At 34.3% G+C, this 27691-nt stretch overlaps 2 protein-coding genes across 3 annotated transcripts in view; both read right to left on the reverse strand.

The window, feature by feature from the left end:
* Positions 1 to 27691, reverse strand: part of LOC139509392 (uncharacterized) — a 64938-nt gene that overhangs the window by 20628 nt on the left and 16619 nt on the right. For both annotated transcript variants that reach the window (XM_071296148.1, XM_071296147.1), the window contains one exon: positions 16402 to 16670. In XM_071296148.1, coding sequence (XP_071152249.1) covers positions 16402 to 16609 — 208 coding nt within the window. In that variant the 5' untranslated portion in view covers positions 16610 to 16670. The remainder of the gene's footprint in view (positions 1 to 16401; positions 16671 to 27691) is intronic.
* LOC139509395 (uncharacterized) lies at positions 21938 to 26258 on the reverse strand. Its single transcript, XM_071296150.1, has one exon. The coding sequence runs from the start codon at positions 25591 to 25593 to the stop codon at positions 24058 to 24060; it is 1536 nt and encodes a 511-aa protein (XP_071152251.1). The 5' UTR covers positions 25594 to 26258; the 3' UTR covers positions 21938 to 24057.

Here is a 27691-nt window from a genome sequence, read left to right on the forward strand (position 1 = left end):
TGTACAAGTACCACGTCCACTTGTTTTTGTTAGATGTATTTCTATTTGTATCCATCAGCTGAGTTAAGCCTTTTTCAACTGATCTTTATAGTTCGTTCTTATGTTGTACTATTACACCACTTAGTCTAGTCAATTTAGTGAACAACCTGGAACTAATTGCAACACAAAGTTTTTCTTTGAAAATCAAGTCTGTTACTATCTATGAACAACATACTAAAATTATACAAAATTAAAGAACCTTAGAGAGCACGCTCACATACCCCATGTCCTGGCATTGTCATTGGAGAAATTAAATAAGTGTAAGAAAAAAAATTGTATGAGAAAAAATATGGAATAATAATTTCCTGTCAATTTGCACATCTACATAGTATGTCCTTATTATCTACAAAATTTCATGAAATTCTGTTGTGTGGTTTCAGAGGAGTTGAAATGACAAACTGTTGCAGGAGTACATTGAAGCAAATAAGTTTAAAGGGGCGTAACTCCTAGAAAAAAATATGTAATTTCCTGTCGATATGCACATCTACATAGTATGTCCTTATTATCTACAAAGTTTAATGAAATTCTGTTGTGTGGTTTCAGAGGAGTTGAGATGACAAACTGTTGAAAAAGTACCTTAAAGCAAATAAGTTCAAAGTGATGTAACTCCAAAAAAAAATGAATTGTAATTTCCTGTTGATATGCACATCTACATAGTATGTCCTTATTATCTTAAAAGGTTTCATGAAATTCTGTTGTGTAGTTTCAGAGGAGTTGCGATGACAAACTGTTGCAGTAGTACATTAAAGTAAATAAGTTCAAAGGGGAGTAACTCCTAGAAAAAAAATTGAATCGTAATTTCCTGTCTATATGCACATCTACATAGTATGTCCTTATTATCTAAAAAGGTTTCATGAAATTCTGTTATGTAGTTTCAGAGGAGTTGCGATGACACTGTTGCAGTAGTACATTGAAGCAAATAAGTCCAAAGGGGCGTAACCTTTAGAAAAAAAATTGAATCGTAATTTCCTGTCGATATGCACAACAACATAATATGTCCTTTTCATCTAAAAAGGTTTCGTGAAATTCTGTTGTGTGGTTTGAGAGGAGTTGCGATGACAAGAAACAGGACTGACGGACGGACTGACGGGTCAAAAGCATTATACCCTCCGCAACTTCGTTGCATGGGTTATAAATATATTTTGCGGAAAGTGGTGTACTTAATCAAAATTTTTTGTGGTAAAATTGAGGTTAAATGAATTGCTTCCCCTTATTTGCCAAAGTTGAAAAAAAAAAATTATACAAAAAATGTTCAGTATTTTTTTTAAACAGTTGGAATAATACAATACAATACATAATTATCTCAATTTAAAAGAATAATATTAAAAATGAATCACTTTCTTGTTTAAATATTTGTATATTTGAATAAAGATATAGACCCCGATTGTGTTCTGCTATTTTACAATCCAGGAATCTAATTCTCCACCACAGTGTTGGTATGTAACCTATAGATGGAAAACTGTACTGAATTAGATTAACCAACTTAGGCCGTGTTCACACCAAACGCCGTGTAGAGTAAACATGTTTACAATTAGTTTAGTGTAGTGTACACTGGTTTCACATTTGTTCACATCTATACATCTTGTTTAGCTACCTGTACATAAGATTTGTTCTCACTTGTAAACTATATGTCATTTAAATGTTCATTACGTAGAGCTGAATTTAAAAATTTTGGAAAATTTTTCTAGCGGTAAGGGAACAACCATTTGACTTCAAAAAGGGGGGATGGGGATGGGGATGGGGATGGAAATATTCCGATCCCCAATTTGATAAAAAAAAAATGGTCATACAGATGATAAAAAAAAAGTATTTGATCACCAGCATCGAAAAAAAAGGAATAAAAACGTACGCGCGAAAAAAAAATCTGACTTAGATAAAAAAAATAACCCTCCCCCTTTTTTTAGGTTAAGTGGTTGCTACTTTATGAAAGCCATTTTTATAATTTGCAGTAGTTTGAATATGCTAGAGATGTCTCGATAATGCATTAGAAAATGTTAGCTGCAACAGCGTGCTTACAGCCGAAAAAAAAGGATTGAGATATATTAGGGATCACTACATTTTTATCTTTTCTGTTCGTTTCAAATGGTATTTCTTCTCTAAGGAGTATTTGGTAAAGGAATAGGGTAATGTTTTTTTTTATTTATTTTACGTGCTATTTAACGGATCTGAGATACTAGATAAACATATCAATTACCTCACACTTTTTTAAGTCATGCATTTATGCGTGAATCGTTTTTTGAGTAAAGACCAGTGGCGAATATTTCTGTGTACGTCAAATCGATTCGGGAAGACCTTTTCAAATGAATTAGGCAGCAACTATTTACTTCATTTTTAGTGGAGGGGGAGGGGACTTGAGCTATTGATTTTTTTCAGGACAAATTTTGGTGACAAGTCGAAATCAATTTTAGCATTATATATAGTGGCACCTGAGGGTGAAACAAACAAATTTTTTTTCAGGGCCAAAAACTGGGAACATTTTTTGTTTCCAAAACAAAATCCATAGCTCACCACCCCACCCCTTTGCCTTTATGTTTTATACTCAACTATAATAGCCCCCCCCCCCCCCCCCGAAAATCAATTGGTTGCTGCCTTATGGGTTCGGCAATGATGCTGCTTTGAGTCTTGATTAGGGGTTAATAAAGTACGCTAATTTTTTTGAACAAAAAAAAATCTGTAAAATTTAGACAACTAATAATTATCAAAAATATCAATTTTACTCAAAAATAGTTTACTCCTTAAATATATACACGATAAAACTAATGTCCTAAATGCCTAGTTTTGTGTACACTTAACCTACTGTGTGAAGGTAAAACATGATTTAAACTACATGTAAACAACCGTATGTAAACATTGAGTTTTATCAATGGGAACGCAATTGTGTTTAGTTTACGTGTGAGTTACACTAACACAACACCGAATTTAGGTCAATGTGAACACGGCCTTAGTCACAATCTTACTCGGTATGTGAAAGAATTCTGCCTGTGTGTTAAAGGTACTGACAGGGCGCAGCTTTATACGACCTCAGAGGTTGAACCCTGAACGGTTGGGGCAAGTATGGACACAACATTCAAGATGGATTCAGCTTTAAATTTGGATTGTGATTAAATAGTTGACACAGCATAGCTTTCTGAAACAGAATGAATGTGGTGTAATGAACTTAAATTTTTTTTTTGCCTTTGAACAATTCACTATGCTGTTAAATATTAATCCACTCAAAAAAATGTTTGAAGCATTTTCTTTTTATTTATGAAATCTGAAATGAGAAAAATTGAACCCCCCCCCCCACCCCACCCAATTTTTTTTTCACATCCCCCTTTCCCTTATTCCAAAACTGATCTCAATTCAAATTTCTAATGGAGTTTGAAACAATAACTACTCATTTAAATACATCCTAAAATATTAAAATGTAAAAAAAGTGCTTGTTATCACTGAATGGTAAAGATTGTCTTAATTTATCAGTTGGTAGTAAAAGTGAATATACATTGTATATATATTGTATAAAACAATGATTTTTAAAAGTTGATTCAACTACTATCCTGGACAAAGAAAGATAACTCCAATTGAAAATTTCTTGCTATTGCGCAATATTGTGCAATTAGATATTTCTTGCTATTCATGCTATTGCGCAATACTGTGCAATTGAAAATACTTGCTATTGCACAATACTGTGCAATTGAAGATTTCTAAGTACATGTTTAGATTCAGCATATCAAAGTTTAATTTTGGACCCATTTTGGACTTTAATGTAGACCAATTTGAAAACGGGACCAAAAATTAAGAATCTCCATACACAGTTAGATTTGACATATCAAAGAACCCCAATTATTCAATTTTTGATGAAATCAAACAAAGTTTAATTTTGGACCCTTTGGACCTTAATGTAGACGAATTTGAAAACAGGACCAAAAATTAAGAATATACATACACAGTTAGATTCGGCATATCAAAGAACCCTAATTATTCAATTTTTGATGAAATCAAACAAAGTTTAATTTCGGACCCTTTGGGCCCCTTATTCCTAAACTGTTGGGACCAAAACTCCCAAAATCAATCCCAACCTTCCTTTTATGGTCATAAACTTTGTGTCAAAATTTCATAGATTTCTATTTACTTAAACTAAAGTTATATTGCGAAAACCAAGAAAATGCTTATTTGGGCCCTTTTTGGCCCCTTATTCCTAAACTGTTGGGACCAAACTCCCAAAATCAATCCCAACCTTCCTTTTGTGGTCATAAACCTTATGTTAAAATTTCATAGATTTCTATTTACTTATACTAAAGTTATAGTGCGAAAACCAAATGTCTTCAGACGACGACGACGACGATGCAGACGACGAAGCCAACTTGATACCAATATACGACCAAAAAAATTTAAATTTTTGCGGTCGTATAAAAAGAATAATGAGTGTTAAATATTTTTTCACAAATGAAAATTTCAAGCTCCTCAAGGCAAATAGCTACTCATGTAATTAGTGACGATCTCAGTACTCACGACACAATTACTTTTGGCTTCATAAAACACTGTTATAATTATATAAATTTATTTGGCCGAAACATAAATCTTTACATACATGTCTTTATAATAATATAAAGAACAATTAGGCCACACCAATTTAATTTCTTGTTCTACGGATTTTTGGACTCAAAAATTGGGGCGAGCGAGCGATTTGAAAATTTTAATAAAAAAATATTTAATTTGCAAATTTTTGAGGCAAAGCTTAAAAAGTAAAGGCGAGCGATTATAATTTTTTTTGTTAACATAAAATAGTAGGTTTTGACTATATTAAAACTTGATTTATCATTTTTACTTTGACATTTCTTTAATTTATGAAGTATTTTTTCCCTATTCAACAAGAAATAATTGAATAATTAAATCTGGTCTATGTATGTGTGACTGACAATGAGACAATTCTCCATCCAAATCATAATCTGGTGCAGAACAATCCCTTAATGTTATGAATATCCCTTTTATGTGGGGTCAATATAACTTATAATATATTTTTTTTTGTAAAAACACTTTTAGTACAAAGGGCTAATATTTTCCCAAAGAACTATAATATCTATATTGTATTAAATAGTCAAAACATGTCCAAGAATTTTGCAATATTCCTGGACTTTAACCATGTTAACACATTTTCTTTAACAGTATTATTAATATTATTCAAAATAAGTGGACTCCTCTTTTAGAAAAGTTGTTTAAAATATAATGTATTTCTCCTCTTTTTGAGTAAAAAATTCTAAGTTTTCAAAGTTATGGATGGGCAAATCCTTCAAAAGTTCTTAGTACTTTATTTTAACAACGAACATTTGTTGATAGGGAATATAAGTCAGGGGGGAAAGAAACCAATGTTTTGTTCTGTACAGGTATTTCCGCAGTTACATATAAATTTATAATTCGGAGCACTCCCACTTGGAATAAATTAGTTTCACGCTGAAACAAATATTCTCACAGATATGTACAGTGTTGTGAGGTGCTTATAGCTTTAAAATCGTTATATAAAGGTAAGACTGTGATTTTAAAAACAAATGTTGAGATCTTTTTATAATATTTACATAAAAAAACGGTGCGGCAAATGCGGGAAGCGGGAATATAATAAAAATTAAAAAATTCTGTTTTGAAAAAAGAAGGTGCGGGCGGGTCCGTCGAACAAGGTATTAAATTGGTGTGGCCTTACCAATACATATACAAATACTAATACTTATTCAGTTAATCTAGAATAATGCACATAATGGCGGGCCAAAAAAATAAATATCCGTCAAACAAGCAAATAGCTATTCATGTAATTAGCAACGATCTCAGTACTCACTCACCAGATAAATAAAGCTTTAGCTGTAACACTGAATCCACTTTTAACTTTAGTTACTAATCGAATGTGTACTGATTTAGTTAAGTCGGTGCCAACAGTATTTATTCATCAACTGTAATTAGCTTTGAACTAGCTATTAATTAGAACTCAGTGTCTTTTTGTTAATTGGTTATACTCTGCGCTTATCTTTTTGAGTCAAGCCCTTTCCAACTGAGTTTTACAGTTTGTTCTTATGTTGTTTGCCATTTCAAAGCTGTTCCTGGTTATGGGAGGGATAAGTGCTCGCAAACATGGTTAATGCTGCAGACTATTAATATGATAATCACAAGAAAGTAGTCCTTTATTATTTGGTGGTTATTGTTTGCTGTCTTTTATATTTTAACGATGATCTATTAGAGTTTGTAAACATCCAGACCTAGTGTACAAAATAATTAAGGGGTCAGCAGTGAGCTGCAGCCTACCTCCGTGTGCCGGATTAACTTGCTATGTTAAAGACCCATTATAGTGGCCTTGGTTTCTCTTTGACACATTCCCTGTTTACGTTTTCAAAATTCACACTGGAAATGACAAAGATTTTGAAATTTTCGTTTTTTATGCCCCTCACTTAATAGGGACATTATGTTTTTTGGTCTGTGCATCCATTCGTTCGTCCGTCTGTCTGTCCCGCTTCGGATTAAAGTTTTTTGTTAAAGTTTTTGGTCAAGGTAGTTTTTGATATAGTTGAAGTCCAATCAACTGGAAACTTAGAACACATGTTCCTTATGATATGGTCTTTCTAATTTTAATGCCAAATTTCACGGTCCACTGAACATAGAAAATGATAGTGCGGGTGGGGTATCCATGTACTATGTACACATTCTTGTTTTGTAATTAGTTCGTAAAACAAAACATTTTACACAACAAATTGATTATTATTGATATTGATAATAAGAGGAAAACATAGATGCATATAAACATAATATAATATAGTCTGTCTATAAAGATCCTATGTTAAAAGTTTTAACCATGAATAACCGAGCTTATTATTTCTATTTTTCACAATTTTTCTCTACAAATCACATTTTACACAAGAATTACATTTTTTTTAAATACTAATAACTATAGGACTTCAAATAGTATTTTCTCTTTAGATCCCAATTCCAAAATTTAAACCATCAATATTAAACCGAGATTTTTCATTTCCAGTTTTCGGGTTTTCTGTCTTAAAACATATATTCAACCAAAATTACCCAAATATTAATATTGATAACTGAAGGACTTCACAAAATAAACATAAAATAGTATGTTCTTTTTTCTATATAGATCAAATTTCAAAATATTAACCATTAACTACGGAGATTTTCTACGTTTCCAGTTTTCAACGTTTTTTCGCTAAAAATCACTCATTTCACCTCAAAATTACTTCCTTATGAATAATAAAAACAAGAGGACTACATAATAGTCTATTAAGATTAAGACAATCTTTCTTCTTTTCCAGTTTTCAGCATTTTTCTCTACAAAACCACATATTTCACCCAAAAATAACCTTTTCCGCAAATTATATCAATGTATATTGTTTTAGTATGTTGTTAGTACAAGTCTATATTATAATTTGCACTAAAAAAAACAACTTGTGTTGCAATTTGTTGGAGGTTGAGTGATTTTAGGGCTAAATTGACTAGGCTACACTGTCCTAGGTTAGGGGTAGGGTTGGGATCCTGCTAACATGTTTAACCCCCCCAATTCTGTATGTACATGCCTGTTCCAAGTCAGGAGCCTGTATTTCAGTGGTTGTCGTTTGTTGCTGTGTTACATATTTGTTTTTGTTCATTTTTTTGTACATAAATTAGGCCGTTAGTTTTCTCGTTTGAGTTATTTTACATTTGTCATTTCGGGGCCTTTAATCATGTTTATAGCTGACTATGCGGGATGGGCTTTGCTCATTGTTGAAGGCTGTACCGTGACCTATAGTCGTTAATTTCTTTGTCATTTGGTCTCTTGTGAAGAGTTGTCTCATTGGCAATCATACCACATCTTCTTTTTTTTATTTATTGTGAAGTGCTTCAAATAAAACATAGGTTTTCGTTCCGTAAAATTATTTCATAAACAACATTTCCAGATCTTTTTGAATGTTAGAGATTTATTTTTAAGAACACGAACAAAAACAGATTATTTTCATTTAACACAACAATTTATCATTTCTGTTTACATTTAACAAGAGTGCATACGCTGAAATGTCTGGCCTGTTTTATTCATCATTGATTTTATTTTGAAAGTCTGTAATATGAAGGTTTTACTACAACAGTCAAGGGTATAATTAAAACAAGTTATTAGAGAAAATAACATACATGTTGTTATTGCAGATAATTTGATGAGTTGTCTACTCTTTGTTTCTAAAATTTCTTCATCTGTAGTAACATATGTTTGTTATTTAGTAAATAATCATAAGTATTTTCAATTTTGGTGGGCACTTGGGAATTCTTGAAACTTTGCACTGTAACTTAATACATAGCCTTGATAACTAGTTTTCAAACTAAATTAAAACATTTTTAATCAACCATGGTAAATCAATGAGACAAGGATTTCAAGTGATGAAACTTAGCTGTTATAACAAGGCTTAGTTATTACAGGCATGTAACTTATTACATGTATTATATGAGACACTTGGGAATTACTTGGAAGATTGCGCTGAACCTCATTATTTCTTACAATAAATTAAAATACATTGTGATTATTATAACATAGAGACAATAATAATATCAATAGAACTTGTATACAATTTAACAAAAAAGGGCCGTGAAAAATATGGAAGTTTTTCTTAATTTATTTTCACAGAGAAACTGATATATATTATAATAGTGCAACTAGATATGATGCACTTAAACAGCTTTGAATTTAAACTGTTTAATATACCGGTAATGGCATAATACGAAATTAATTACCAATAGTTGAGACAACCAACATTGACACCCTTAGTGGAAGATATTAGCAAGCAAAATCGAGGGAATTGTGCAAATGATGATACAAGCATGAAATTTGGTATAAAGGACGACTATATGATACTAAAAAAAAATCCGCTGCTGGCCAAAAAAAAAAATCATTTTTTCAAGATGGCCACGGCCTTTTCAAAATGGCTGTAGTTTCAAAGTTCGAAAATACCTATTTTTCTGGAAAACTGTTTTTCTTTGTCATTCTTTTGGTAAAAAACATGAGGTTCGGTGGGTTCCTTCCTTACATGAGAGATATATTATATAAATGAATATTTGACTTGTTTGGGGTTTGCGCATGCTCAAAAAATAGTTACAAAATTCAAAAACATTTACCATTTCGTTTATGTATTTGTCTATACTAACTAATGATATTTTTGCCACGTATAATAATGATTGTTATTTACAATTACATCGTCAGATCTCACTTATTCCCTATTGACTGTTTTTGCTGAGTATAAAATCGCATTGCTATAAGACGTGTCACGGTATTTAGTCATCCCACATTCATGAATTTGGTTTCAATGTTTCATTTGTTATATTGATCGAATATTGTTAACTGTTTTATCGTTTGTAGTTGTAACTATTGTATTTTCTATTCTATTATTATAGTATTGTAACTTAAATTGTTATTAAATGCATCGAACCTAATCTTGAACTTTATTCTTTTTCTTGAAAATTATTAAAAATTACCTGTGAATTCACTTATGTGCGTCGATGTAGTCGGATAAATCCCTCGACCTGTTATCATTTGCGTGAAATTTAGAAAAGGTTTTTTATAACTGTATTGCAATTATTGTTGATATCATTAATGCTATAAGAGTAAATATTTGATTTGGTTTATTTTCACAATCATTATGGCGAAAAGAATTCATCTGTCATCAGTCTCAACAGACAGTTGGGAAACTGACTGGACAAAGTGTTGTTTATGTCAAGAAGACACAGTTGAAACATTAAAATTAACTGCCGATGGGTATAAAATGTTGGCTATCAACATTCCTAAGTTTCACGAAATGAATAGCTTACCTATACCACTATACATTAGAAGGTTTAACAACGGTTCTGGTATTGAAAGCACTTTAACAACAAATGAGGCAAAATACCATCCAAGTTGTCGAATCAAATTTAACAACACCAAATTGAAACGTGTCGAACAACGATACGAGTCAACACAATCAATCAAAAGTGAACCTTGTTGTTCTCCTAAGTTCATTGGCCGTTCAATTGATCATTCGGATACAAAATTAAAACAAGATACTGTTAAGTGTTTTTTGTGTGACAAGAGGCTCCGCCTTCCTCACTCAGGGAAGCAATGACAATGAAGGCGCTGAATGATAGATTGAAAAGTTGTGCTGAAACTCTCCAAGACAAACAGTTATTGGCCAAACTAAGTACTGGGGATGTCATAGCCCAAGACTTGAAATACCACCCCGCTTGTCTTGTAGCTCTACATAATAAAGAAAGAGCCGTGAAGAAAAGGACAGCAGAACAGGCACAGATGGATAACGATGCGGAAAAAGAAGCAGGAGATGTTGCCTTGGCTGAATTGGTTAATTACGTATTTGAAACTCAAAGAAATAGTGATGGGGACAATGCATTTAGACTCGCAGACCTTTCAAATATGTATGAAAAAAGGGTTCAGCAATTAAGTGAGGGTACAATTCCAATACACAGGACACGACTGAAAGAAATGCTTCTTGCAAAGATACCAGATCTTCAAGCATATACGAAAGGTAGGGAGGTTTTATTGGTTTTTGAAAAAGATGTCGGTCCAGCAATAGCATTAGCATGTAATTACGACGACACCATACATATTGGAAAAACTGCAGAAATTATTAGAGCACAAATTAAGGAACATAAAACAAAATTTTCTGGTTCATTTTCTGCCGAAGATACCCAATCAAGCGTTCCAACATCACTGCTAGAACTAGTGTGCATGATTGAACATGGCCCTGATATTCAATCCCAATTAGAAAACAGTGTATGCAAGTCTGATCTAGCAATTGCTCAGTTGCTTATGTACAATTATCATGCAAAAACACCAAAAAATATCAGAACAACAACGGCATGCAGTAGATCGTGAACCTCCTTTTTGTATCTATATTGGACTTTTAATTTTTGCAAGGACTAGGAAGCGTCACTTGATCGATATTTTATTTCAATATGGGTTATGCATTTCATATCACCGGGTATTAGAAATATCAACACAACTGGGAGATGCTGTAGTTGAACGATTTTTGTCCGAAGGTTTAGTATGTCCTCCTGTTTTGAAAAAAGGGCTTTTCACTACAGCTGCTGTTGACAATATTGATCACAACCCTAGTTCAACAACTGCAAAAAAATCATTCCATTGGACAGGAATTTCCATTTTTCAGCACCCGTCAGATGACATACATGTAAGTGGGATTGAACGTGGAGAATTAATACTTGGAAATAGATCAAATTCAAGACAAGTATCTTCACTTCCAGATACATACGCAAATGTTAGACCTGCCTACTTAAAGACTAAACCTAAACCTCCAAATAGCCCCGATACAATACTCAAGTTAACAGATCATGATTATCTTAAACAAAGCCTCCAGTGTGAATTTGAATGGCTAAACGAGGTTCATCTAACAGATGAGGTTGGGTTTCGAACACATATCTTGGTCGTCATATCATTCTTCCAAAAAACGAGGCCCTTCTGTACAAGTTAGTTTAACCTCTTTGATGCCACTGTTTGAAGAACAAGCCCATTCAGTTGCAATGATAAAGCATTCTATGGATAAAGTGAAGGAAGTGGTTGCCTTTCTTAATCCAGGACAAACACCAATTATAACTGCAGATCAACCACTTTTTGTTTTGGCAAAGCAAATTCAGTGGGAATGGCCAAATTTGTATGGAGAAGATAAATTTGTCGTCATGTTTGGTGGATTGCACATTGACATGGCTTGTTTTAAAATTCTTGGTGACTTATTGCGTGATAGCGGATGGACTAGTGCCCTCACAGAAGCCGATATTGCAACATCTGGCACGGCAGATTCCTTCCTTGTATGTTCAAATGTACCTAGGACTAGACACGCACATCAAATAACTGCCTGTGTTTTGTTTGAATTGCTAATGTCGGCTTATGAAAGCATAAACGCAGAAAATATAGCTGATGACTCTGTGACGTTCGATAATTTGATGGACTGGTGCACAGAAAGAGAGTCAACTAGACCCCAGTTTAATTTCTGGCGTTCCATTATGAATTTAGAACTTCTTGTGTTATCTGTAGTACGATCATTTCGTGAGTCAGATTTTTTACTTTACAAACAGTCCTTATCAAACATGATACCGTATTTTTTTTGGACTTGATCGTGTAAATTATGCTCGATGGTTACCGATCCATCTCCGCGATATGGCTTCCCTTCACGAACATCACCCACAGGTGGCAATGGAATTTGCCAGTGGTAATTTCACTGTTCGTAAGACCAACAAGTTGTTTTCTAATATCGCAATTGATCATGCACATGAACAGAACAATGCAATTGTGAAGGGCGATAGGTTTAACTGAGGATCCCTCAGATTTGAGGCGATGGATGGTAGCTGGACCAGAAGTCAGTAGATTGGTAGAAGAATTTGAAATATCTAGTGGTTTGAGTCATACAGCAACAGACGAACAGCCCCATGAAGACTCTTCTAAGACCCAAAGGGATTTCTTCGAAAGAGTTCAACGGCTTTCTAAAGTGATGACTGAGTTTGGAAATCCTTTTCTAGAGGAGTCATCAGATTTATACAAAATTGACTCTAAGGAAATTGTTGAATCGGAGGCTGGTAATATATGTAGACTCGAAGATATTGGATCGAAACAATACGAAGATCTATTACAAAAAATGCAAAACGAAGGAGAATCTGCTTTTTATGACCCGATAAAAAAGAACAATTTCCCGTTATTCAGCCGTAAAACGAAACCGGAAACGTCTTCATCAAAAACAAAGCTTAAGAACCTTAAAAGTGATTGCGATCTCTTTTCTAGGCTTTTCATTTCGTGTCAAAGTAGACAGTGTGACTTAGAAGATTTCTTTAGTCATGAAAACCAAACTGCTCCACCGTCTTTGTCTCAGGATGGCACTTTCAACAGTGGAAATAAATCGCAGCTAATGGACATACTTGAATCCTTCTGCGATTTGCCATCAACTGATCCACACTCTGACGCATTCATTGTTGATGGGGCAGCAATGGTTAATTCCAGACCACCACGTGGGGCAAAAACATTTGATGACTATGCAAATGATGTCATACTGCCTTACATAAAATCTTGCACAGATGATTATTCAAGAGTAGACATTGTATTTGACGTTTACTTGAAGAATAGTTTGAAGGCTGGAACGAGAAGAAAGCGAGGTGCTGGTGCAAGACGGAAAGTTGTTGATTCAGGTAGAACGCCAAGGATTTGGAGTAGTTCCAGTTTCTGGCCGACAGAATCGCTCGTTTAGAGACTGATAGAAAAATTGTTTATGTGACGCAAGGTGAAAATGTTCTTTGTAATAGCAATACGAATATCTCCCAGCTATCTCCTTGTAACCACGAAGAAGCCGATACACGGCTGTTTGTCCATGTTAAGCATGCTGCTGCAAATGGTTGTAAAAAAGTGATAATAAGTAGTACTGACACGGATGTAGTAGTGTTAGGAGTTGCAACATTTGAAAGATTAGGTGTGGAAAAATTGTGGATCGGTTTTGGAAGAAGTAAAGACTTCTGATGGCTTCCTGTGCATGAATTATCGAATTCCTTAGGTCCTCGCGTAGCTGCTCTTCCTTTCTTCCATGCATTCAGTGGGTGTGACACTGTGTCCGCATTTCGTGGGAAAGGGAAGAAATCAGCTTGGCAGACATGGGAAGTATTTCCGGATGTAACAGACGTTTTCGCCCGCTTGAGTATGAGACCAAACTCTATTGAAGACACAGACATCGACCTCATAGAAGCATTTGTTTGCATTATGTATGACAGATCAACAGCAACATTTGCAGTGAACGAGGCGCGGTTTGAATTATTTGCGAGGAAGCAGCGGCCTTATGATGCTATTCCGCCTACCAGAGGTGCTCTTTTGGAACACACAAAAAGAGCAGCATTCCAAGGCGGACATGTTTGGGCCCAAACGGACGTATGCATTCAACAGGTACCAAGTCCTGAACACTGGGGTTGGACGAAAGAAAATGACATCGACAATTGAAAACCGAAATGGACTTCGTTACCTGCAGTTGCGTCGTCGTATCAGGAACTTGTGAAATGTGGATGCAAGAAACCCAGATGTGTTGGTAATTGTAAATGCTACCGGTCTGGCCTTCCTTGTACGGGTTTGTGTACATGCAACTGTCAGTTTGATAATTTTTAGATACACACAATGTTTTTTAACCAAACTATGAAAGAAAACTGAAAGCAATCAGTAACATCCCTTGTGATGTTGCTTGAAAGTATAAAAATTTGCATTTTTGATTTTTTTGCCGGCATTTTAAAACCGGAAGTCACCTTTTGTTTCATTTATGTACTGTGCAGTTGACATTTAGGATCTGTTATCTACTTTTTATCAAAACTAACATCGGATTTTAGGTATAACACACCTTTTGAAGCAGCGGAATTTTTTTTAGTATCATTTAGTCGTCCTTTATACCAAATTTCATGCTTGTATCACGATTTGCACAATTATGTCCATAATATCTCCCACTACCTCCCCAATACAAAAAAAATTATTTGAATTAATAATATACAAGACAATTACATTTATTATTACAGTGATTATGACAATGATACATGTAAAATATTAACCTAACACCAAAAGCACATTAAATTGTTATCTTACTGAGTTGTGAAATATTTCAAGTAAAAGTAGGACCTGGAATTTAGTCTGTGGACCTTTCATTGTTTCAGTTTGCAGTGTCAAAGGTCCTGGACCTTCCAGTACCAAATGCTAATTTGAACCCCTGTATTTTAATGGTTTCAACATAGAACACACTCACTCTTGAAAGTGTTGTTCCTTTATACATCTAGGCCATCGATACATAGAACACACTCACTCAAGTGTTGTTCCTTAATACATCTAGGCCATCGATACATAGAACACACTCACTCAAGTGTTGTTCCTTTATACATCTAGGCCATGGATACATAGAACACACTCACTCAAGTGTTGTTCCTTTATACATCTAGGCCATGGATACATAGAACACACTCACTCAAGTATTGTTCCTTTATACATCTAGGCCATCGATACATAGAACACACTCACTCTTGAAAGTGTTGTTCCTTTATACATCTAGGCCATCGATACATAGAACACACTCACTCAAGTGTTGTTCCTTTATACATCTAGGCCATCGATACATAGAACACACTCACTCAAGTGTTGTTCCTTTATACATCTAGTCCATCGATACATAGAACACACTCACTCAAGTGTTGTTCCTTTATACATCTAGGCCATCAATACATATAACACACTCACTCAAGTGTTAATGTTCCTTTATACATCTAGGCCATCGATACATAGAACACACTCACTCAAGTGTTGTTCTTTTATACATCTAGTCCATCGATACATATAACACACTCACTCAAGTGTTGTTCCTTTATACATCTAGGCCATCGATACATAGAACACACTCACTCAAGTGTTAATGTTCCTTTATACATCTAGGCCATCGATACATAGAACACACTCACTCAAGTGTTGTTCCTTTATACATCTAGTCCATCGATACATAGAACACACTCACTCAAGTGTTGTTCCTTTATACATCTAGGCCATCAATACATAGAACACACTCACTCAAGTGTTGTTCCTTTATACATCTAGGCCATCGATACATAGAACACACTCACTCAAGTGTTGTTCCTTTATACATCTAGGCCATCGATACATAGAACACACTCACTCAAGTGATGTTCCTTTATACATCTAGGCCATCGATACATAGAACACACTCACTCAAGTGTTGTTCCTTTATACATCTAGGCCATCGATACATAGAACACACTCACTCAAGTATTGTTCCTTTATACATCTAGGCCATCGATACATAGAACACACTCACTCAAGTGTTGTTCCTTTATACATCTACGCCATCGATACATAGAACACACTCACTCAAGTGTTGTTCCTTTATACATCTAGGCCATCGATACATAGAACACACTCACTCAAGTGTTGTTCCTTTATACATCTAGGCCATCGATACATAGAACACACTCACTCAAGTGATGTTCCTTTATACATCTAGGCCATCGATACATAGAACACACTCACTCAAGTGTTGTTCCTTTATACATCTAGGCCATCGATACATAGAACACACTCACTCAAGTATTGTTCCTTTATACATCTAGGCCATCGATACATAGAACACACTCACTCAAGTGTTGTTCCGTTATACATCTAGGCCATCGATACAGAAGTGAACTTAATTAAGCAACAAGTATGTAAAAAGAAATTAGTAATGACAAAGAATGGAAGATGTTCATTTACAAATCAGACATTTTTTGTTTAGTAGCCATCACCAGAAAAAAAAATTGTGAACCACATGTTAATGAAATCTTAATTTACAAAATTGCTGCAGTCACATAAAGACCTACCATTTCTCAAAAGATTCCACTGAGCCTGGTTTATGATTCTCTTTACTTTTAAGTCCAAAAGAGTGTTGTGGCTTGTACTTAGTGTTGAGGGTAGAGACGCTGGTGGAAATTCTCTGTCAAAATAAGTACGGACTGCTCTAGGTGTCACTCCTCTCAATAACAAGGCTAACCGGACATAATTCTCCTCTTCTTCAGATAGAGACGCCATGATTTCAGATTGGCTTTACAATAGAAACCTATATCATTGTTACTTAATGGTTCAAGTGTTCCTGCAAAAAATAAAAGATGTCACTGAAACATGAAAATGATATGGTGATAGTAACTAGAGGCTCCAATGATGTTGATATGAAACCGGGTGGAAATAGGCATGAGTATAACAACCACTCAGTTGTAAAGATATGTAGATTCTTTATTAAAGGTTTAAGGTGACATCATCAAAATAACTTTGTCTCATATAAAGGCCATACAAAACACAATCAAAAAATACTATAAACACAAGCGAAAGAAAGATAACTCTGACCAGTACAAACATTCATTGTATCTTATTTGTAGATCTTGTCCTGTTGATCTTTATTTCTTTATTTCAGTTTCTCTCTATCAAGTGTTGTTTTAAACCAATTGAACTTAAACCAGATGATCCGCAGGGCGCAGCTTTGTACGACCGCAGAGCTTGAACCCTGAATGGTTGGGGCAAGTATGGACACAACATTCAAGCTGGATTCAGCTCTAAATTTGGATTGTGATTAAATAGTTGACACAGCATAGGTTTCTGACACAGAAGGAATGTGGTCTAATGAACTTAAATTTTTTGTTTTGCCTTTGAGCAATTCACTATGCTGTTGAATATTAATCCTCTCAAAAAAATGTTTGAAGAAATTTTCTTTTTATTTATGAAATCTGAAATGAGAAAAATTGAACCCCCCCCCAATTTTTTTTTCACATCCCCCTTTCCCTTTTTCCAAAACTGATCTCAATTCAAATTTCTAATGGAGTTTGCAACAATAACTACTCATTTAAATACATCCTAAACTATTAAAATGTAAAAAAAGTGCTTGTTATCAATGAATGGTAAAGATTGTTTTAATTTATCAGTTGGTAGTAAAAGTGAATATACATTGTATCTATAATACTAAAATTACGAGGTCCAATTTGTCAGCCGTCATCGGGTAAAAACGAGAAATCAAAGAATTCAACTCTATATATAACTAATATAGGACAATGGTGTAGATTAAAAATTACACCACTCCAGACCCTTTTGTTTTCCACATAATTAATATTGCCAATAATTAACAAGTTCCGGGTCGAATCCGATACCGATACCGATACCAATAGTATATTCACCTGTTAGCTATTACCTTATCTGTACATTCCGCATTTGACAGGCGCACCACCAAACGGTGTCTTTAGGATTTTGATATATACACGGGTCATAATCAAAGTGCTGACACTACTAAATTCAATTATTGTCAAATTGTTCCCTATTGTAGTTTTATTCAGCAATCAGCAAGACTTTCTAAGATAACTAATATAGGACAATGCTGTTGATTAAAAAATACTCCATTCCTGGATAGCCAGGACCTTTTGTTTTCCAAATAATTAATATTACCAATAATTGATAAGTTCCAGGTCGACGGGTTCAAACAGAAAGATTTGAAAGCAGAGAAAACTTTGTATCTTATAATCGACATGACTTTATCAGATGACAATACTAATTACTAAAATAAGGCTTAGGCATAGTTATATACTTTAATTCAGTCACGGACCCAAGATATCACGGGTGTGTACTTGTATTGTATAAAACAATGATTTAAGTTGATTCAACTACTATTCTGGAAAAAGAAAGATAACTCCAATTTCAATATTGTGCAATTAGATATTTCTTGCTATTGCGCAATACTGTGCAATTGAAAATACTTGCTATTGCACAATACTGTGCAATTGAACATTTCTTGCTATTGCGCAATACTGTGCAATTGAAAATTTCTTGCTAATGCACAATACTGTGCAATTGAAGATTTCTTGCTATTGCTGAATACTGTGCAATTAAAAATTTCTTGCTATTGCACAATTCTTAATATAATAATTTTGGATCCTGATTTGGACCAACTTGAAAACTGGGCCCATAATCAAAAATCTAAGTACATGTTTAGATTCAGCATATCAAATTCAATTTTTGTTAAAATCAAACTTAGTTTAATTTGGCCACCCTTTGGACTTTAATGTAGACCAATTTGAAAACGGGTTTAATTTTGGACCCCGATTTGGACCAACTTGAAAACTGGGCCAATAATCAAAAATCTAAGTACATTTTTAGATTCAGCATATCAAAGAACCCCAAGGTTTCAATTTTTGTTAAAATCAAACTAAGTTTAATTTTGGACCCTTTGGACCTTAATGTAGATCTAGACCAATTTGAAAACGGGACCAAAAATTAAGAATCTACATACACAGTTAGATTCGGCATATCAAAAAAACCCAATTATTCAATTTTTGATGAAAACAAACAAACTTTAATTTTGGACCCTTAGGGCCCCTTAATTATTTCTAAACTGTTGGGACCAAAACTCCCAAAATCAATCCCAACCTTCCTTTTATTGTCATAAACCTTGTGTTTAAATTTCATAAATTTCTTTTAATTTATACTACAGTTATGGTGCGAAAGCCAAGAAAAATGCTTATTTGGGCCCCTTTTTGGCCCCTAATTCCTAAACTGTTGGGACCTCAACTCCCAAAATCAATCCCAACCTTTCTTTTGTGGTCATAAACCTTGTGTTTAAATTTCATTGATTTTTATTTACTTATACTAAAGTTATTGTGCGAAACCAAGAATAATGCTTATTTGGGCCCTTTTTTGGTCCCCAATTCCTAAACTGTTGGGACCAAAACTCCCAAAATCTATCCCAACCTTCCTTTTGTGGTCATAAACCTTGTGTTAAAATTTCATAGATTTATAATTACTTATACTAAAGTTATGGTGCGAAAACCAAGAAAAATGTTTATTTGGGCCCCTTTTTGGCCCCCAATTCCTAAACTGTTGGGACCTTTAACTCCCAAAATCAACCAAACCTTCCTTTAATGGTCATAAACCTTGTGTCAAAATTTCATAGATTTCTTTTCACTTAAACTAAAGTTATATTACGAAAACCAAGAAAATATTTATTTGGGCCCTTTTTGGCCCCCAATTCCTAAACTGTCGGGACCAAAACTCCCAAAATCAATCCCTACCTTCCTTTTGTGGTCATAAACCTTGTGTTTAAATTTCATAGATTTCTATTTACTTAAACTAAAGTTATGGTGCGAAAACCAAGAAAAATGCTTATTTGGGCCCCTTTTTGGCCCCTAATTCCTAAACTGTTGGGACCTCAACTCCCAAAATCAATCCCAACCTTTCTTTTGTGGTCATAAACCTTGTGTTTAAATTTCATTGATTTTTATTTACTTATACTAAAGTTATTGTGCGAAACCAAGAATAATGCTTATTTGGGCTCTTTTTGGCCCCCAATTCCTAAACTGTTGGGACCAAAACTCCCAAAATCAATCCCAACCTTCCTTTTGTGGTCATAAACCTTGTGTTAAAATTTCATAGATTTATAATTACTTATACTAAAGTTATGGTGCGAAAACCAAGAAAAATGTTTATTTGGGCCCCTTTTTGGCCCCCAATTCCTAAACTGTTGGGACCTTTAACTCCCAAAATCAACCAAACCTTCCTTTTATGGTCATAAACTTTGTGTCAAAATTTCATAGATTTCTATTTACTTAAACTAAAGTTATATTGCGAAAACCAAGAAAATACTTATTTGGGCCCTTTTCGGCCCCTAATTCCTAAACTGTTGGGACCAAAACTCCCAAAATCAATCCCTACCTTCCTTTTGTGGTCATAAACCTTGTGTCAAAATTTCATAGATTTCTATTTACTTAAACTAAAGTTATAGTGCGAAAATCAAGAAAATGCTTATTTGGGCCCTTTTTGGCCCCCTAATTCCTAAACTATTGGGACCAAAACTCCCAAAATCAATCCCAACCTTTCTTTTGTGGTCATAAACCTTGTGTTTAAATTTCATAGATTTCTATTTACTTAAACTAAAGTTATGGTGCGAAAACCAAGAAAAATGCTTATTTGGGCCCCATTTTGGCCCCTAATTCCTAAACTGTTGGGACCTCAACTCCCAAAATCAATCCCAACCCTTCTTATATGGTCATAAACCTTGTGGCAAAATTTCATAGATTTCTATTTCCTTAAACTAAGGTTATAGTGCGAAAACCAAGAAAATGCTTAGTTGGGCCCTTTCTGGCCCCTAATTCCTAAACAGTTGGGACCAAAACTCCCAAAATCAATCCCAACCTTTTTTTTTGTGGTCATAAACCCTGTGTTAAAATTTCATAGATTTCTAGTTACTTATACTAAAGTTATAGTGTGAAAACCAAATGTCTTCGGAAGACGCAAAGAGGACTAAGACGACAACGTGATACCAATTTCTATCAGAAAAAGAGTTGCAATTAATATAGAATTATATTGGATGAGATGACTGCCAACTTCTTTGACAAGTATTTGCACATGTTTTTAGTAATGGTTCTTGTTTTGGGTAAAGAATGAGACATTTCTAATCATCAACCTACGACCAAATCATTTCTTAAAACAACAATTAAGTTTAGATTGAGGTACACATTGATATTATGTGAACAAAACACAGATTTTCGTTACCGTGTGAGGTCAAATCAATCACGCCCGCTTGGTTAGTACCTATCTCCGCTGTACTGATGATACACAGTGACTGAATAAGGAGTTGTCTGAATTTTGGTAGAAGAAAGACTAGCTTACATGTAGACATGGTAGATATATATGTAAACCTCAGATCTGTGTACGACCTCAAATATATGCCCCATCGTGACGTCAATCGCTAATCTATGTCCATAATAAATTATTTGGCCTCAAATCTGTGGCCGATTTTTTATCATGACATCATTCACAAATCTATGTCCTTAAAAAATAATTTGGCCTCAAATCTGTGGCCGATTTTTAATCGTGACGTTTTTCTCAAATCTATGTCCGTTATAAAAGATAAGGCTTTAAAACTGTGTAATGTTTTTTTCTTTTTCAGCCATGCGCAAATTTATGCCCGTCTAATAGATTGTTTTTTTATTAAGTCATATCCCATAGTTCAATATTAATTTATTGGTATGTGTTCTCCCTGTGTGTACAAGAGCCTAAGTATAAGTAAATCTAGCTAGATTATTTCGCTTGTATTTAAACAGGGACTAAGAAAGTCCCTGATTTAAAATATTGTTTTTTTAAGTACGGTCTTGTATGATTTTTGTTTTATAAGTACGGTCTTGTATGATTTTTGTTTTATAAAGTAATTTCTCCATGTTTGTAGTTTAAATCTATACATGTGTGTGTTATTATTGTATGCCTTCTTCAATAATTAAACTACAAATACTTTTTTTACTAAAAAGACAGTAAAGAATGACTATTTGTATGCAACTTCAGCGTACTTCAATTATCCTCGAGGCCCAAAACATAACAAATAGATAATAAGGTTTTGGCAGTATTTGGCCACAGCTTTATCTTGAATAAAATATAACATATATGATATATAATATGTATTTAAATTGGCAATCTTGCTCTGAAATATATTTATCAATGTCTGTATTTAATATATATGTAAATTATAATGTGGCTACCGCAAATTATGGCAAACCACTAATATAAATATATTTAAGTAATATGTCTGGTACGAGAAGTTGACTGATGAGCCCTGGTAATCAGAGGCTATCATTACTGTTCACTGAATATATGAATGTTAAATCCAGCGCAGCGAAATGTGCCAAATTGTCCGATAAGATCAGGGTAACAACTTGATCTGATTGGACAACCGCCACTGAAAAGAGGGGGTGTAGCTGCGCGAAGCTGTGCCAAATACAATTTAATATATTAACTTTCAAGTTACTTCCTAGTAACTTACATGAAACGTCAGATATAAAATGTTAACATAACAGTTGTATCTATTTACAGTCGGGGAAGGTTAAATTAATGCCAAGATTCCTGATGATCATTTCTAATCCTCCCTGGAGGGTATTCAAAAAAATGTTATTTCCCAAAGACGTCAAATGCACTCCATCTTTCATTAAGAATAATTCATTAGCCTTTATATCAGGGTAACGGAGGTAACAACCATCTGTTTTGGTTAAAAATGATGCTATAGAGGTATTAACCCTCATTCTACATTTTTCCATGGCATTAATATTGTCAGAGTAACGCCAACTTGATCTCGGAATAATTTGAGACCAGACAAAAACTGTGTCCAACATCAGTTGACGCATCCAACTGAACTGTTTCCTTATTAGTTCACAAAGAGTTTTTGAACTTTTTTCCCCTATATCATTGCCTCCAATATGTAAAACTAATATAGTTGGCGGATCTTCATATTTTAACATGGTTCTTATTTGTTGTTTCATGTCCAGCACTTTACCTCCACATTTTCCCTGCCACCAAATATTTACTCCCATCCTCTGCAGCCCCAAGTTTACCCCTCCCGGTCTTCCTCTGGCTTCCCCAAAGGCATGCTTAATAATCGAGGATCCAACGATCCAAACTGTAGCATGTCCTGCAATTCTTAGAAAGCAATTATTACTTGCTTATATTGATGCAGGACATACCATTTATTTACATAATACAATATTATTTAAATGCCAGCTCAAGACTGCATTACAAAATAAGCAAATATAGAAACATATTTACTCAAATAAATGTACATATATGATGTTCAGGCATTTAAATCCTAATGTAACGCAAAAAGGCCTGTGACTTCCAACGTCCCATTTCTTTAATTTGTTCATCAGAAATACCTTCTAATGCACATGTAGTTGCCATGCCAATTCTAAAGGAATGGGACTTAAATCCATTGTTTTCTATACCAATTACTGACAGAGACCTTTTTAATAATGCTGAAAACTGGTATCTTGTAAGGGGGGATCCATCAAAATGACAAAATAAAGGTCCCAGATAAGGTGGGCGAACTTTAATAAAATTAGCCATTATTTGTACTGGACATACATTTTTGTTTTTCTGCTTAGAAATAACGATTGTTGTTCCAGAACCAAACTGATCAGTTTTAGATGACGTCAATAAAACCTCTAATCTTGCATCACAAAGCTTTATATTTTCAAATTTTACAGTATGCATCTGCTTATTTTTACAATCAACTGTTATTTCACCTACTCTCATAAAACCATGAAAGGCTAGCGAAAATGAAGCCATAAACAGTTTTGTCTCATACCCGTTTTTGCAAATCACCGCCAGTGACCTCAATAATTTTTCCAATATATCTCTCGTTATGGGTAATCTAGTGTCCTTTTGATTTGGGCCCCCCAACCTTTTTATTCCTTCAATCAATTTTCTGACAACAAATTTCTGTGTATTGTCTTCTAAATTGTTGATTTTATTAAAGTAACTTAAGCCTGAAATATAGCCAGATACTGTTGAGTGGGACAATTTCTTTCTAAACATATAAACAATGAATGATGTCAAGTCATCAAGCGGAATAGGCCAGACATCAGAAAAACCATGATTTTCTCTGAATTTAACAAATATGTCCATGCTATGCAAATATGCTTTCTGTGTACTGGGTGCTAATGAATTTATAAGTAAATGATTCATTTCAGTTCTGAAATCATCGACAGGAATTCTTGTGGGATTGCTGCTGGAGAACTGTCTGCATTCGGGACCAAGTCCATAAAACGTTGTTCCTGAAATCGAGAAAGAGCATCTGCGATTGCATTATGCTCACCCTCAATATGTTGTGCCCTAAATTGTATGTTATTGTTCATAGTGAGAAAAACTAGTTGTCTTATCAATATCATAACTCTCTTTGATTTTGATGTTCTTTTGTTCACAATGCTTACTAATGCCTGATTATCTATTCTCAACAGAATCTTTTTATTTCTAAATGAACGACCCCATATCATGAACGACAGCACGATGGGAATAAGCTCCAAACATGTTATATCCAATAAAATGCTAGTATCAGCCCAACTACTTGGCCACTGGTATTGTACCCAGTGACCTTGAAAATAAGCTCCACAACCTAATAAAACATTACCTGCACTATCAGTGAATAATTCCAGACTTTCATTAGTCGACCAAAATCTATCAGGAAAATAACACTGACCATTGAATTGATCTAGAAAATTTAGCCAAACTCTAGCATCTGCTTTGACCTCTGAATTCAATCTGACAGTATAATAAGGCTTTCCATTCTTAACTGAAGCTATCAAATCGTAAAAACGACGAATAAAAGCACGGGCTGATATAATAGCCCTTGAACAAAATGCCATTAAACCAGTAATTGATTCAAGTTCCTTCAGTGCCATTTTCTTTTTCGACAAGACCTGATCAAGCATAAATTTAAGTTTATCCAGTTTTTCAGGGGGGATTCTAACCAACATAAGTACTGTGTCAATTTCAAGGCCTAAAAATGTGATACATGTGGTAGGACCTACTGTTTTATTCTCTGCTAGTGGAACACCTAGCTGACTACATACTTCATTAAAAGTGTCCATCAAAATGGTACAATTATCCGTTGAACTTTCACCAGCAAAGAAAAAGTCATCCAAATAGTGGTCTAAAGTCTCAATGCCAGCTTTCAATGCAACTGTTTTATGCAAAAAAGTGGCAAATTTTTCAAAGAGGGCACATGATATAGAACAGCCTTCAGGCAGACATTTATTAATATAATATTTCCCATCAAAGAAAATTCCCAGAAGGTCAAAATCAGCTGGGTGAACCAATAAAATTCTAAAGGCCTGACTAATGTCCATTTTTGCGCAAAGCACGTTATTTCCTAATTCAGAGATCATCCCAACCACTTTATCAAAAGAAGAATACTTTACTTTACAAATTTCTGGATCAATGAAATCATTCACACTCCAGTTTAGAGGATATGACAAGTGAGTTATAAGACGCCATCCACCGTCATTTTTTGAAACTACCCCAATAGGAGATATTCTTAAAGTTGAAATTGGTATTTTTGAAAAGGGGCCCAACATTCTACCAAGATGCACTTCTTTTCGTAATTTTAAATTCGTTTCAGTTTTGTGAACTTCTGCCGAAATGAGATTGCTTGCAAAACTCGAGATCCTTGGACCAGTATAGTTTAATCTAAACCCCTCTATAAATCCCAATAATAACATTGCTGCATCAGTTTTGTTTTCATAATTTGACAGTAATTCTCTTAAAGATTTAATTTTGACTGGGGTTTTGCCTTTGTCCCATAAATGCTCCAGGAGAACGGAATCTTGTGTTATTTTGCATTTGCCTAGGTGCAAAGGGTTGAAAATTAGATGCTGTTTTTTGTGGTGCTTGAGGCCGGGCTGATCTGAATCTCTGAACAATCCCAGGTGACTGAGGATTATTAGAGTTAGTCACTTTGCTATTAGTGCAATATATAACCGGATGTACCCCACTGCATTTTAAACAAGCATGTTTGTATGTGCAATATTGTTGGGTGCACGTCCCATTATAATTATATGCATAGCATTTAAGAAAATTGTTTGTTGGTTTTTGTGCAATATTGAACTCTGGCCCATTAATTGGACCTGCTGGTTGCATATACAATAACCATAGCTCAGTGTCTATGACAGACCAGGATCCAGCAGGCTCCTGTGATCTACGTAGTCTAAACTGTTCATCATACAATTTCCATCCTAAACCTGCATAGCGTTTAGCCCCTAACCTGACAGTTTGCATATACTTCAACAGTTCTTGGAACTGAGATGTATGTATAGTACAATAAATACTGATATATATTAAAAAGGCATCCGTCCATATACCTATTGTGTTAATTCTTGTATCCTGTTTTTTAAGAAGATTATTTTCTCGTCCAATTTTCGTCTGCTGCAATCTTGCCGACGTATTTCGAAAAGACCAAAGCGAGGTTGCGATCAAACTAATAAATACAAATGTTAAATACCCAACAGTGAACCACCACCTGCCCAAATTAAAATCTTCGAGTTTGTACCCAATGGATAACGGGCTTTAAAATTGTAGATTTTAAATCCTTTTGTCTCTAATTTTTTTTCATATTGCTGTTAAATTGACATCCATACCACTTTATCTAGCATATGTTACTTTAAATATCTATAAAATCATTCTGAATTGCTAAAAATAAAAGTTTTTTAATTAAAATATTTGTAAATCACAATAAAGCATATATCAATTGTTTGGTATTTGCTGATATCTATTTAGTTCAAATGTAAAACTTGTAATTATGTCTTTAATAACGAAACTCTTTCCCCGAAAAGAATCATTCTTTACGTTTCGGCAAATTCCTTCTCTCCAGAAACCAGATGTAAACACTGCAGTCCCGTTGTTCATGTCTGGATTTGTTTTGAATTATGAATATTCCCAAAAAGTAGGAGTAAGTAAAGATATCCCGATAATTGTCAGAAAACATTTCAAGAGGATAAATCTCTAGTTGACGTATTTGAAAATATTCCATCAGTCCACTATTCATAACAGATTTTCCACCAAAATATAAAGCAATTTTAAACCATGTGTATTTTAAAGATAAAGTGTTAACCTTGATTTTGTCATATAAACCACTTGTTCAAAGTTGTTCGGTGTGATTTAATGCTCCGTGTTAAAGGCCGTACTTACACCTGTAATTCTTAACTTTTTATTGCTTGCTTGATGACGTTTTGTTATGTTTTACGTCAATGAAAGGACATTAGATTTGAGCCAAAAATGGCCATAGATTTGAGTAAATAAAGGACATAGATGTGAGACAATACAGGACATAGATTTGGAACGTCTATGACGCAATATTAAAAAGGACATAGATTTGGTGGAAGGACATAGATTTGAGGCCGGACATAGATTTGAGGCTTACATATATATATGGTAGATCTGGACATCCAAATATTTCTGCATTATCAGATTTTCTCTAATTATAATAATTTTCATATAAATATCTTACCCCATATGTACTATCTTAACCCTTGGTGGAAAAGTTGGTTGTAAGGATTGAGAATCCAACATACCTTTTTTTAAACTTAAGCTACCCAAAGAAATGATTGATGACAAGTTTGGTTCCAGTTGTCCAAGTAATTTCAGAGGAGAAGTTAACGCAAAATTATACAAAGGAAGATATCAAGTGATGAGAACTGTCAACTGGTCCTGTTTACCTACTGGTTCCCAGATATGATCCAAATGGGTCAATATCCCTAACGCGTCTCAGAGTGAGGAACTCAACTATAAATAGAAATAAAAAAAACCTGTATGGCATGCATG

This window comes from Mytilus edulis, unplaced genomic scaffold (genome assembly GCF_963676685.1).
Source record: "Mytilus edulis unplaced genomic scaffold, xbMytEdul2.2 SCAFFOLD_111, whole genome shotgun sequence".
NCBI lineage: Eukaryota > Metazoa > Mollusca > Bivalvia > Mytilida > Mytilidae > Mytilus > Mytilus edulis.

Excerpts from the sequence above, each read along its gene's own strand:
- LOC139509395 (XM_071296150.1), bottom strand. The coding sequence starts at position 25,593 with ATGTTATTATTGGGATTTATAGAGGGGTTTAGATTAAACTATACTGGT.